Source organism: Notolepis coatsorum (assembly GCF_963971535.1).
Source record: "Notolepis coatsorum genome assembly, chromosome: 17".
NCBI classification, from domain to species: domain Eukaryota; kingdom Metazoa; phylum Chordata; class Actinopteri; order Aulopiformes; family Paralepididae; genus Notolepis; species Notolepis coatsorum.
The window spans coordinates 90,474,074-90,488,448 of NC_140181.1; the positions used below are offsets into that span (position 1 = coordinate 90,474,074).

General features: G+C 42.5%; 1 protein-coding gene across 1 annotated transcript in view; it reads left to right on the forward strand.

The window, feature by feature from the left end:
* LOC311244137 (uncharacterized protein) overlaps positions 1-14,375 on the forward strand; it is a gene marked incomplete at both ends in the record, with an annotated part of 181,694 nt that overhangs the window by 92,907 nt on the left and 74,412 nt on the right. Inside the window, one exon of the mRNA XM_084333545.1 lies at positions 6,684-6,851. Coding sequence (XP_084189671.1) covers positions 6,684-6,851 — 168 coding nt within the window. The remainder of the gene's footprint in view (positions 1-6,683; positions 6,852-14,375) is intronic.

Here is a 14,375-nt window from a genome sequence, read left to right on the forward strand (position 1 = left end):
ACATATTGCATAATGGGTACAATACAATACGGCTCAATACAAACAATTGTTAAGGGAATGCAGACTGTTGTAGCTTGGACTGGGGTCCTTATAACAATAACTTGACAAACACATGGTAGCTGCAGCTATTTGGGACACAGGGACACGGAGCTGGGAGCTATGTCCCAAACACACACACACACCCACACACACAAACTCTGTTGTCACCGGAGGGCACGCGATGGTATCTACTGCGCATGGGCGTTTTCGCAACAACGGCTCCGTGCTGACTACACGGCTGTTGTCGGCGCGTTTTTTAGGGGTTCTCCAAAAACGCAAACACAATTTAGCGTTCTCAGCCGTATCCACAAAAAAAACGCCAAAAAACGCATTTCTGTGTAATAGGGACATCAAACGTATTCAAAAGCGTATAAAAACGAGCCACAAAAACACTAGTCTAACCATGGCCTAAAGTACAGGCAGCCAGAACACATTTCAGGGGCAGAAGGCACAAACCAGTAGAGTTTTTTTTCTTTTATTTTCTGTCCAAATGAAATACAAATACTTGTGTTTCCATTCACGACCGGGGAAGTAGAATTCGATGGGGTGCACCGTGTTGATCAAGTGCACCGCTGTGGTTCATAAACGGAGATGTTCCAGTGGTTCCGCGAGTGAGTGAGCGGCGCTGAGTGAGCTCAGTCAGACAGCAGTTCCACAGTTGAGGTCAATTCTAGTGGGGTGTCCCGCTCCATGGCAGGAACACACACATATCGTAATAACACATTTTCATAGCTGATGTTAACCAGATGGGTAGGACTGTGTCCGCTTTGCGTGGGTGTAGGCGTCTCTCAGAGTGGGCTTTTGTGCCACTGTTGTGCTACTCAAACCAGCAGGTCTACATCAGTTGCCAGTGTAGTCCAGTTAGTATCGGTAACCCATTAATTTAGACCTGTGATCAAATGGACCGGACTGCATTTATATAGCGCTTTTATCCAAATTATACTTTACAATTTCACCCATTCACTCACACATTCACACACCAACGGCGGAGGCGACCATGCAAGGTGCCAACCTGCTCATGAACTTAAATAATGTCATCATTTAATATTTGGTTGCAGATCCTTTACAATCAGCGACGGCCTGACCTTTAACCTCTTAAGCCCTAGCCATATTTTCAGAAAATTCGCCTAAAAGTACATACCCAAGTAAATGGAATATTGCGCCACTTCTACAAGGTCCATTTGCATGTTCCTGGTATCTAGGGACATCTATGCATCTCAGGGAATGTATTCCCAGTGTCAGAAATATTGTGTTACTATGCTTGAGTAAATTGTAATGAACCAAAGGAGAATATCAACTATATATATATATTTATTTATTTACGGTGAATAACACCATGCTAAAAATGACCAGACATGAAAAACAGCCACTGAGCTTGTTCATCATCTTCTTGAGATCACGTGTACAAAAAATCTAAGCAAATGAATCATTGTTTATGCAAATATATGTTCCCCTGTTTTTACCGGCAGCTGCACAGAATTGTAGAAGATATCTTGTGAAGATATCTTGGAAAAATGTGTGTGTGCAACATGGCAGTTTGCTTGTAAACATTTTTGTTTTCTGTTTGTACGACAATTATCCTATTTGTATGGTCGAGGTGGCGCACTCGTAGACTTAAGCACGTCACGCGCAGGAGTGTGGTATGAGAATTAGAGCATGCCTAGGGGTGGTCGTTAGACACACGGCTACAAGTGGTGTAATGTCTTTTATACAATTGCCGAATTCATCCAACCTTATTGCTATACAATAAACACACATTAATTGAAGATTTATTCACAAAACCATCTGCAGAAAAAGTAGGTAAAAAAAAAAGTTGCCTCCGTGTGTAGAAGCAGCTCAGAGGTGCGCTGTTTCAAAGCATGCCATCTAACAATGAAGTGAGAGGTTGTTATTGGATTGATTGATTGAAAATGTTATTACAGATAGCCAGTGCTACATCTTTATACAATTGCCGAATTCATCCAACCTTATTGCTATACAATAAACACACATTAATTGAAGCATAAGCATGGAGATTTCTTCACAAAACCATCCGCAGAAAAAGTAGGTTCAAAAAAGTTGATAGGGAGGCAACTTATTTTTTATTTTTTTTAACCTACTTTCTATAGAAGCAGCTTGGAGGTGCGCTGTTTCAAAGCATGCCATCTAAGAATTAAGTGAGCGGTTGTTATTGGATTGATTGATTGATTGATTGATTGAACATTTTATTAATGTCCGCCTTGTGCTTTGAAGTGGTTATGCTTTGGCCCTCTTTCGAAGTGGGTTATGCTTAGAGTTTGGAATCAGGGCTGGTGGGTCTATCGCCCTGCTCTAAAGATAAACTCTAAGCATAACCCACTTCGAAAGAGGGCCAAAGCATAACCACTTTGAAGCAATAGGTTGCTTCAAAGCATGCCGTCTAACAGTGAAGTGAGCGGTTGTTATTGGTTTGATTGATTGATTGAACATTTTATTAACAGTGAAATGATAGTGTCCTTTTGAAGGAGAGGAAGGTTCTATAACGAATGACATCTAACAACACACTTTGCACGATTTATATTTTGTTTCACAATGAGTCATGACCAACCAATTACATAATCCAACATTGTGTAAGCAACTAACAAATTCCACGTGACAGAATCGTTTTTGAATGAGTCGTTATGACGCTATCAATACATTCATTCATAAAGATTATTGTCCGCCATCTTGGTTTCATTCCTAAAACCACGAACGACGGAGTGATTGTAATTCGGTTGTGGGCGGGTTCTGAGATCACGTGGAGTGTGTTATGAGAAATAACAACGTCTAACTTGACTGTTTCAGCCAATCAGAATCAAGAAATGTGCATGCCATTGTATAAACAACAACAGCCCATTGAGAACGGAACTGAAACGGAGGGGTGCCGAGGCATAATGTGTGGTGTGTAAGCACATTAAGTGACCATACAAGCACACTTATTACACGCACACACTGTAGAATCATTTATATTTTTATTTTTTTTTAATTTATCCGCTGTTTTTGTACCTTGTATAAAACGGAAAAAAAACATATCTTGTATTGTATAGTTTGTATAGATATAATATATGTTGTATTATGTTTAGTTTATAGTTTAGTTTATAGTTTATTGTTATAGTTTATAGTTTATTGTTAACGTTTATAGTTTATTGTTATAGTTTGTATAGATAGCATATATGTTGTATATTATGTTTAGTTTGTAGTTTATTTAGTTTATAGTTATAGTTATAGTTATAGTTTGTTTAGATAGAATATACGTTGTGTATCATGATTACAAATCTACTACGGTTGAGGAGCCGGGAAAAACAAGCATCTCATGTTTTTCTGAATGTATGTACAATAAAATAATCTGAATCTGAATGCTAAAATACATAATCTGAGCAAAAAGATATGTGTGGGGGCAGCTGGGTAGCGCAGTGGAGAATGCACTCGCCTACCACCGCAGAGACTCTGGGATCGAATCCAGCGGTCAGCTGTCAGTGGCTTGGTCAGTCGTCCCTACTAACGCAATTGTCAGTGTTAGCGGGTGGGAAGCCGGCGGGGTATGTGTCCTGGTCGCGTGAATATTAAAGGCAACCAACTTGTGTTCAGCTTTTCTCTGATTGGCCACGACCCCCCGCCCCCTTTTGCCGCGAACACGGCAGGCAAGCGGCAGCGGTCCCAAATGAAATCCATCAGTGGAGGAAGCGGCAGCGGTCCCAAATGAAATCCATCAGTGGAGGAAGCGGCAGCGGTCCCAAATGAAATCCATCAGTGGAGGACGCAGGCTGCTGACTGATTATGAAATGAATGAATGAAGCACGGAGCATAATGTATAATGTTATTTCGCAGCGTTTGTAACGTCATAACATCAGTGGAGGACGCAGGCTGCTGACTGATTATGAAATTAATTAATGAAGCGCGGAGCATAATGTATAATTGAAGCGCGGAGCATAATGTATAATGTTATTTCGTAACGTCATAACATCAGTGGAGGCTGCTGACTGAACTAGAAACTGTACGCTGTAACGTTATTATGTTATTTCGCGTTTTTAACAACCAACTACCAGATTCACTCGTCACTGTACATCACTTCTGAAGTATAAACAAACTATACTGCTGTGACGATTTTGAATATCTTAACATGTATTTACGCCCATACAATTTTTTAGATGAATGATTGTGGATATAATATAGAAAACACATCATTATGATATTGTCAGATGGCGTTGTCAGATGTGTAGAATTCACCTACTTACAATTATTTTCATATAAAATACAATGGTGAGTGAGAAATGTATCTCCAGTGATAAAACCCAGTGCTCTATGATACACAGCGTGGATGGGCTTTCAGAGGGAGAGGCATGCATGTACATAATTTCACCATAATCAAATACAGACATAATTGTGGATTATTGTACGATGCGGCGATAGCGATATGGCATTAACCAACAACAACGGGCATTAACCAACAACGCAAACACAACGAGGCATTAACCAACGAGCACCTCTCAGAGCACCTGGGGGAGCCTCATGCGCATGCGCGGCCGCAGTCACTCTCTGCCGCGTCTGCCGCGTCTCTCTCTGCCCACAGCGCGGATAAGGGCGTGTGCTAGGGCGGTCACGTGGCCGTGTGGCCAATCAGAGAAACGCTGAACGAAAAGCTGAACACAAGTTGGTTGCCTTTAATGTTCACGCGTCCTGGTCGTTGTAAACTGTGGTTCCAACTTCCTACTGGTCGGTCGGGGCGCCTGTTCAGCAGGGAGGGAAGCGGGGGGAAATAGCGTGAACGTCCGCACGCGTTACATTCCCCCAGTGAGAGTCCTTGCTGTCAGGTGAAAAGAAGCGGCTGGCTGACTCCACATGTATCGGAGGAGGCATGTGGTAGTTCTACACCCTCCCTAGGCTGACAGTGGGGCAATGCGCGCAATGACCAGGAAGGGAATACAAAAAAAAATAAAAAATACAGAAAAAGTTAATTAAACATGGGATGGGAACAAATCTTTTATTGTTTTTTTAATTAAAAAAAATATACGTGTTTAGGGGACCTGAAAGACCTATATTAACTTGTTGAAAAGGACTACAATATGGGACCTTTGATCACCTAGTCCAGCCAATCTGAATCGAGCATACCTTATAGTTTCCTTTATGTCCTTTCTTTATTTCATTTTTTCCCCCTTGTTTCCTAATGCCATAAATGCGAAGCAATGGTGATGACAGAACAGCCCCCTTCCCCCATTTCTCTCTCGATGCCCCGTGAAGCAGTTGAGAGATGAGCTGGGAAGTGGAACGCACAGAGCTCATAGTGGAGCGTGTTTTCACACCGTTCTCTTAGAGCCCACCTGATGCTCGTTAAAATAAAACGGCTGTTAACGAGCTCTCTCCCTCTTGCTACCCCCCCCCCCCCCCTCTCTCTCTCTCTCTCTCTCTCTCTCTCTCTCTCTCTCTCTCTCTCTCTCTCTCTCTCTCTCTCTCTCTCTCTCTCTCTCTCTCTCTCTCTCTCTCCCTCTCCCTCTCTCTGTCACTCACACACGTAGAGATGGACGCACTCATCTCAGAGCGAGGGTCACCTGGGTTCACACGTTGCACCGTGGCCTCGGGAGCTGGAAATGTAATCAGGGGTTGAGGAGCGCACACTCCGGTTCCGTGATCGCCGCAGCCAGTGCAGCCGTAAACTGATATACGTTCAATAATAAGCCCTGAGGCGTGCTCTCCGATATCACTCATAATAACCCTCGCCCGAACACAGCCAAGGACGGAGGGCTTTTTAAACGTGCGAACGTGAAGCGTGTTAGCACCCCTAATCTAGGGCAGCGCGAGGCCAGTGATATACAGAGTGCGCCCCGTAACGAACGATGCGGGACGGGACTCCTGAGTCCAGACTCTCTTTCAATCACACTCGCACTGCTGCAGACCACCGTGGCTCGCGTCGCATGGACACTAGGTCAAGAGACTGAACGTTGGCTACTTCCAAACGTCAACAAGTGCATATGTGTTGAGACACGTCGTCGGTCCACATGCAGAGTGAGAACAAATAGGTCTCCTTACTGGGAACGGCCCTCCTCCTGCACAAGGGACTCTGATTCGTTCTGTTTATGTTACGTCTGCCCGCCTACCTGTCTGTCTGTGTCTCTCATCTCAAATGTTTCCATTCTCTGTCCGTCTGCCCCTTTCTCCCCATGTCTTTTGTTTGGCCTGTTCGTCTGTCTGTCTGTCTGTCTGTCTGTCTGTCTGTCTGTCTGTCTGTCTGTCTGTCTGTCTGTCTGTCTGTCTGTCTGTCTGTCTGTCTGTCTGTCTGTCTGTCTGTCTGTCTGTCTGTCTGTCTGTCTGTCTGTCTGTCTAAAAATAACACATAAACACATTACAAAGTACACAGAACTACAAACAAAATTACAGCAGCAGCCGACAGGGAGAACAAATGTGTTTTAAGATGGGTCTTAAACACTGGGATCGTTGGGGCCAGCCTAATGTGGGGGGGCAACTCGTTCCACAGTTTGGGGACTGCAACCGCAAATGCACGGTCCCCCCTGTTTTTTAGCCTGGATTTAGGGACAATCAGGAGGGACCTCAGAGACCGTGATGGGGTGTAGGGGTGCAGGATCACGGTGAGGTAGGGTGCTGTCCGCGCGGCTGTCTAACTGATGTCCTCTGTCTGTCTTCTCTGTTTGCAGGTGGATGCTCTGCGGGTGCGTCTGGAGGAGAAGGAACAGTTCCTGACCAAGAAGACCAAGCAGCTACAGGACCTGGGCGACGAGAAGGGCACCCTGAGCGGAGAGATCCGAGACATGAAGGACATGCTGGATGTGAAGGAGAGGAAGGTCCACGTGCTTCAGAAGAAGGTACTGTACTTCTATTCATCTCCTCTTTACTCACTACTGCACATCTATTCCTCTCCTCTTTACTCACTACTGCACATCTATTCCTCTCCTCTTTACTGACTACTGCACATCTATTCCCCTCCTCTTTACTCACTACTGTACGTCTATTCATCTCCTCTTTACTCACTACTGCTCATCTATTCCCCTCCTCTTTACTCACTACTGCACATCTATTCCCCTCCTCTTTACTCACTACTGCACATCTATTCATCTCCTCTTTACTCACTACTGCACATCTATTCATCTCCTCTTTACTCACTACTGCACATCTATTCCCCTCCTCTTTACTCACTACTGCACATCTATTCATCTTCTCTTTACTCACTACTGCTCATCTATTCCTCTCCTCTTTACTCACTACTGCACATCTATTCCTCTCATCTTTACTCACTACTGCACATCTATTCCTCTCATCTTTACTCACTACTGCTCATCTATCCCCCTCCTCTTTACTCACTACTGCTCATCTATTCATCTCCTCTTTACTCACTACTGCTCATCTATTCCTCTCCTATTTACTCACTACTGCACATCTATTCCCCTCCTCTTTACTCACTACTGCACATATATTCCTCTTCTCTTTACTCACTACTGCACATCTATTCCTCTCCTCTTTACTCACTACTGCACATCTATTCATCTCCTCTTTACTCACTACTGCACATCTATTCATCTCCTCTTTACTCACTACTGCACATATATTCCTCTTCTCTTTACTCACTACTGCACATATATTCCTCTTCTCTTTACTCACTACTGCACATCTATTCCTCTCCTCTTTACTCACTACTGCTCATCTATTCATCTCCTCTTTACTCACTACTGCACATCTATTCATCTTATCTTTACTCACTACTGCACATCTATTCATCTCCTCTTTACTCACTACTGCACATCTATTCCCCTCCTCTTTACTCACTACTGCACATCTATTCCTCTCCTCTTTACTCACTACTGCTCATCTATTCATCTCCTCTTTACTCACTACTGCACATCTATTCATCTTCTCTTTACTCACTACTGCACATCTATTCATCTCCTCTTTACTCACTACTGCACATCTATTCCCCTCCTCTTTACTCACTACTGCACATCTATTCATCTCCTCTTTACTCACTACTGCACATCTATTCATCTCCTCTTTACTCACTACTGCACATATATTCCTCTTCTCTTTACTCACTACTGCACATATATTCATCTCCTCTTTACTCACTACTGCACATCTATTCATCTCCTCTTTACTCACTACTGCACATATATTCCTCTTCTCTTTACTCACTACTGCACATATATTCATCTCCTCTTTACTCACTACTGCTCATCTATTCATCTCCTCTTTACTCACTACTGCACATCTATTCATCTCCTCTTTACTCACTACTGCTCATCTATTCATCTCCTCTTTACTCACTACTGCTCATCTATTCATCTCCTCTTTACTCACTACTGCACATCTATTCATCTCCTCTTTACTCACTACTGCACATCTATTCATCTCCTCTTTACTCACTACTGCACATCTATTCCTCTCCTCTTTACTCACTACTGCTCATCTATTCCCCTCCTCTTTACTCACTACTGCACATCTATTCATCTCCTCTTTACTCACTACTGCACATATATTCCTCTCCTCTTTACTCACTACTGCTCATCTATTCCCCTCCTCTTTACTCACTACTGCACATCTATTCATCTCCTCTTTACTCACTACTGCTCATCTATTCCCCTCCTCTTTACTCACTACTGCACATCTATTCATCTCCTCTTTACTCACTACTGCACATCTATTCCTCTCCTCTTTACTCACTACTGCTCATCTATTCATCTCCTCTTTACTCACTACTGCACATCTATTCCTCTCCTCTTTACTCACTACTGCACATCTATTCATCTCCTCTTTACTCACTACTGCACATCTATTCATCTCCTCTTTACTCACTACTGCACATCTATTCATCTCCTCTTTACTCACTACTGCACATCTATTCATCTCCTCTTTACTCACTACTGCACATCTATTCATCTCCTCTTTACTCACTACTGCACATCTATTCATCTCCTCTTTACTCACTACTGCACATCTATTCCTCTCCTCTTTACTCACTACTGCACATCTATTCATCTCCTCTTTACTCACTACTGCACATCTATTCCCCTCCTCTTTACTCACTACTGCACATCTATTCATCTCCTCTTTACTCACTACTGCACATCTATTCCTCTCCTCTTTACTCACTACTGCTCATCTATTCATCTCCTCTTTACTCACTACTGCACATCTATTCCTCTCCTCTTTACTCACTACTGCACATCTATTCATCTCCTCTTTACTCACTACTGCACATCTATTCATCTCCTCTTTACTCACTACTGCACATCTATTCCTCTCCTCTTTACTCACTACTGCACATCTATTCATCTCCTCTTTACTCACTACTGCACATCTATTCATCTCCTCTTTACTCACTACTGCACATCTATTCATCTCCTCTTTACTCACTACTGCACATCTATTCATCTCCTCTTTACTCACTACTGCACATCTATTCATCTCCTCTTTACTCACTACTGCACATCTATTCATCTCCTCTTTACTCACTACTGCACATCTATTCCCCTCCTCTTTACTCACTACTGCTCATCTATTCCTCTTCTCTTTACTCACTACTGCACATCTATCCCTCTCCTCTTTACTCACTACTGCACATATATTCCTCTCCTCTTTACTCACTACTGCACATCTATTCATCTCCTCTTTACTCACTACTGCACATCTATTCCCCTCCTCTTTACTCACTACTGCTCATCTATTCCTCTTCTCTTTACTCACTACTGCACATCTATCCCTCTCCTCTTTACTCACTACTGCACATATATTCCTCTCCTCTTTACTCACTACTGCACATATATTCCTCTTCTCTTTACTCACTACTGCACATCTATTCCCCTCCTCTTTACTCACTACTGCTCATCTATTCCTCTTCTCTTTACTCACTACTGCACATCTATCCCTCTCCTCTTTACTCACTACTGCACATCTATTCCTCTCCTCTTTACTCACTACTGCACATCTATTCCTCTCCTCTTTACTCACTACTGCACATCTATTCCCCTCCTCTTTACTCACTACTGCACATCTATTCCTCTCCTCTTTACTCACTACTGCACATCTATTCCCCTCCTCTTTACTCACTACTGCACATCTATTCCTCTCCTCTTTACTCACTACTGCTCATCTATTCATCTCCTCTTTACTCACTACTGCACATCTATTCATCTCATCTTTACTCACTACTGCACATCTATTCATCTCCTCTTTACTCACTACTGCACATCTATTCATCTCCTCTTTACTCACTACTGCACATCTATTCATCTCCTCTTTACTCACTACTGCACATCTATTCATCTCCTCTTTACTCACTACTGCACATATATTCCTCTTCTCTTTACTCACTACTGCACATCTATCCCTCTCCTCTTTACTCACTACTGCACATATATTCCTCTCCTCTTTACTCACTACTGCACATATATTCCTCTTCTCTTTACTCACTACTGCACATCTATTCCCCTCCTCTTTACTCACTACTGCTCATCTATTCCTCTTCTCTTTACTCACTACTGCACATATATCCCTCTCCTCTTTACTCACTACTGCACATCTATTCCTCTCCTCTTTACTCACTACTGCACATCTATTCCTCTCCTCTTTACTCACTACTGCACATCTATTCCCCTCCTCTTTACTCACTACTGCACATCTATTCCTCTCCTCTTTACTCACTACTGCACATCTATTCCCCTCCTCTTTACTCACTACTGCACATCTATTCAAATCAAATCAAATCAAATTTATTTATAGGGCCCGACAACACACGTTAATGTCCCCATGGGCCGTACAGGTCTTCTTTAAACAAGTCAAGAAGAAAACATAACAATAAGTCAAGAACAGAACAAGAACACCATAAGGTCCAATTTTTTTTAGATGAATGCAAATAAATGAAAGAATGCAAGCACTCCCAGACATACCCCACGCGAAGGTAAGGAAAAACTCACTAAAACCTAACAATAGGGAAAAAAGCTCCACAGGCAGTGTGGAGGAGAGAAACCTTAGAAGGGCCATTCAAGGGGGGATCTCCCTTCTTAGATGTTGGTGATAGTAGTGTTGCAGACGGACAGTTGGTAAGCATGCACTCATGTGTGTGGTGAAACACAGATGAGTGCATGCAATAGCAACTGTACATTTTGAAAGATTAAAGATAGAGCTACTAGCGATAGCAACTGAACATTTTGAAAGATTAAAGATAGAGTTGATAGCGGATCTATTTGAGGCACAGGGGCGGCGCAAAGAGGGTCACGTCCTCCCCGTCTTAGTCACGGGACATTCAACACTCCGGTCGTTGCTCAGGGACAGCCGGAGACAGGGAGATATTCATCTCCTCTTTACTCACTACTGCACATCTATTCATCTCCTCTTTACTCACTACTGCACATCTATTCATCTCCTCTTTACTCACTACTGCACATCTATTCATCTCCTCTTTACTCACTACTGCACATCTATTCATCTCCCCTTTACTCACTACTGCACATCTATTCATCTCCTCTTTACTCACTACTGCACATCTATTCATCTCATCTTTACTCACTACTGCACATCTATTCCTCTTCTCTTTACTCACTGCTCATATATTCCCCTCCTCTTTACTCACTACTGCACATCTATCCATCTCCTCTTTACTCATTACTGCACATCTATTCCTCTTCTCTTTACTCACTATTGTACATCTATTTATCTCCTCTTTACTCACTAATGTACATATATCCCTCTACTTTCTACACTCTACTGTACATACATCCCTCTACTTTTTACTCACTAATGTCACGTGCATATATTCCTCTAATCTCTACTCACTACTGCACATCTATTCCTCTACTATTTTGTTGATACCCTGGTGCATCAGTGGGCTAAGGTGCATAATTATCAGGTGCTGTTGTAGGTTCAAATCCGGCTCACAAACCCTCGTTCCATGGGTTACAGTACATGTATATCACCTATGGAACGCCAGGTGATGATTGACAATGTAATACGTTATGCAGAAATGTACAATTGTCGCTGTGTGTAGATATTGTTTGTCTGCACAATAACAGAAAATGGAGGGTGTTCCATACTCACCAGCCACTAGCCAGGGTTTAGTCGTGATGTGGCCTTGTCTCCACTAGTCAGGGTTTAGCCGTGCTGTGGCCTTGTCTCCACTAGTCAGGGTTTAGCCGTGATGTGGCCTTGTCTCCACTAGTCAGGGTTTAGCCGTGCTGTGGCCTTGTCTCCACTAGTCAGGGTTTAGCCGTGATGTGGCCTTGTCTCCACTAGTCAGGGCTTAGCCGTGCTGTGGCCTTGTCTCCACTAGTCAGGGTTTAGTCGTGATGTGGCCTTGTCTCCACTAGTCAGGGTTTAGTCGTGCTGTGGCCTTGTCTCCACTAGTCAGGGTTTAGCCATGCTGTGGCCTTGTCTCCACTAGTCAGGGTTTAGCCGTGCTGTGGCCTTGTCTCCACTAGTCAGGGTTTAGCCGTGCTGTGGCCTTGTCTCCACTAGTCAGGGTTTAGTCGTGCTGTGGCCTTGTCTCCACTAGTCAGGGTTTAGCCGTGCTGTGGCCTTGTCTCCACTAGTCAGGGTTTAGCCATGCTGTGGCCTTGTCTCCACTAGCCAGGGTTCATATTTGCCAGGTGGATATGTTTTTAAACTCTGTTTTTCCTATATACATGGGTGAAACAGAGCTTTTGGAAATCATGACTAACGGCCCTGCACAAATATGGAAATATTCTTTTTTACTTTCTCTGCAATCAGGACTATGATGAGCTTCCTGAATTGGTGTGTGGACGGAGAGCTTGAACATTGTTTTGTGGACGCAGAGCTTGAACATTGTTGTTTAGATGGAGAGCTTGAACTTTGTTGTGTAGACGGAGAGCTTGAACATTGTTTTGTGGATGCAGAGCTTGAACATTGTTGTTTAGATGGAGAGCTTGAACTTTGTTGTGTAGACGGAGAGCTTGAACTTTGTTGTGTGGATGGAGAGCTTGCACTTTGTTGTGTGGATGGAGGGATTTAAAAAAAATTTAAGGATGCAAAATGCATTTTTAGAAATATCTGTGTGAACTTGGCCTTAGTGTGATCATACTCGTTCCTGTCTTTTCTACCTGATGACTTTAAATACTGAAATACTGGGAAACAATTTAGATAAGGATTACAATAGAGATTGATATTTTATATATATTTCATTGAGCTGTTATTAACACAACACAATGATTCAAACTCATTAACTCTCAATAACTGTCAAACTAAATTAATGTGTGCAAAACAGTTTAGAGCCTTGGGATATGTGTGAGATTATGTGAAAAATAAAGTGGCGTTTTCTGTGAAGTGCTCCTTTAATCATTATAATTGCCTCTGTATATCATGACGAGTCTATAAATCTACTGGCCACCTGGTTCGGTAATAACTCCCTCCATGACATAACTGTAATCAATTGTGTGGATTAGATATGCTATGAAATATGCTCCTAATACGCTTTGAACTAACATTCAAATCACATGAGAGACTATAACCCTTTACCTTTATCTTTATAACTCTAAATTGACAGGAACAATGCTTTATGGAGTGAGGTTCGGGTTATAGGTCGCCACAGAGATGCTGGAATGTCTCCCTCCTCAAGGTTACACCCAGGAACAAACCCTCGGGACGATAACCTAAATCATGTTGTAATATCCGTCTGATCTAATGGTGTGATACTGTATATGTGCTCCCATATCGGTTACATCAAGTTACATAAAATGATTCCCCAACATTATGCTCAGTTGTTAACTGTTAACTGAATTGTGCTCATCCCTTGTATCCGATTCAGATCATTTTATTGTCACATATTATTACATACATTCAGAAAAAAACGTGAGATGCTTGTTTTTTCCCGGCTCCTCAACCGTAGTAGATTTATAAACACAATACGCAACGTTCTATACAAACTATACAATACAAGGTATATCGTATGTTTGTTTTTTTACAAGGTACAAAAGGTACTTTTTTATCTCTGCACCATAGTTCCTGATTGCAGAGAAAATACAAAGTTTTCAAAAATATTCGTACATGTGCAGACTATTATTGGTCATAATTTACAAAAGCTCCTTTTTAGCTCTGTTTCACCCACAAATATAGGCAAAACAGAGATCTCCACCCTGGAAGGTATTCTCAAGGTATGTGTGGACACACTAGCTGTCCTAAACACTCATTAACACCATTTCTACAGGCCAGATCAGACTAATCTGCTGACTCATGCCTTGTCACTATGAATTGAAAATGGAGGACCCTGATGTAAACAAGACAAAACGTCTTTCTCTGGTCTGCATCCCCTTAACAATTGTGTGTATTGAGCCATACTGTATTGTACCCATTCTGCAATCTGTTAAATAAAGTTGTCATTCATTCAT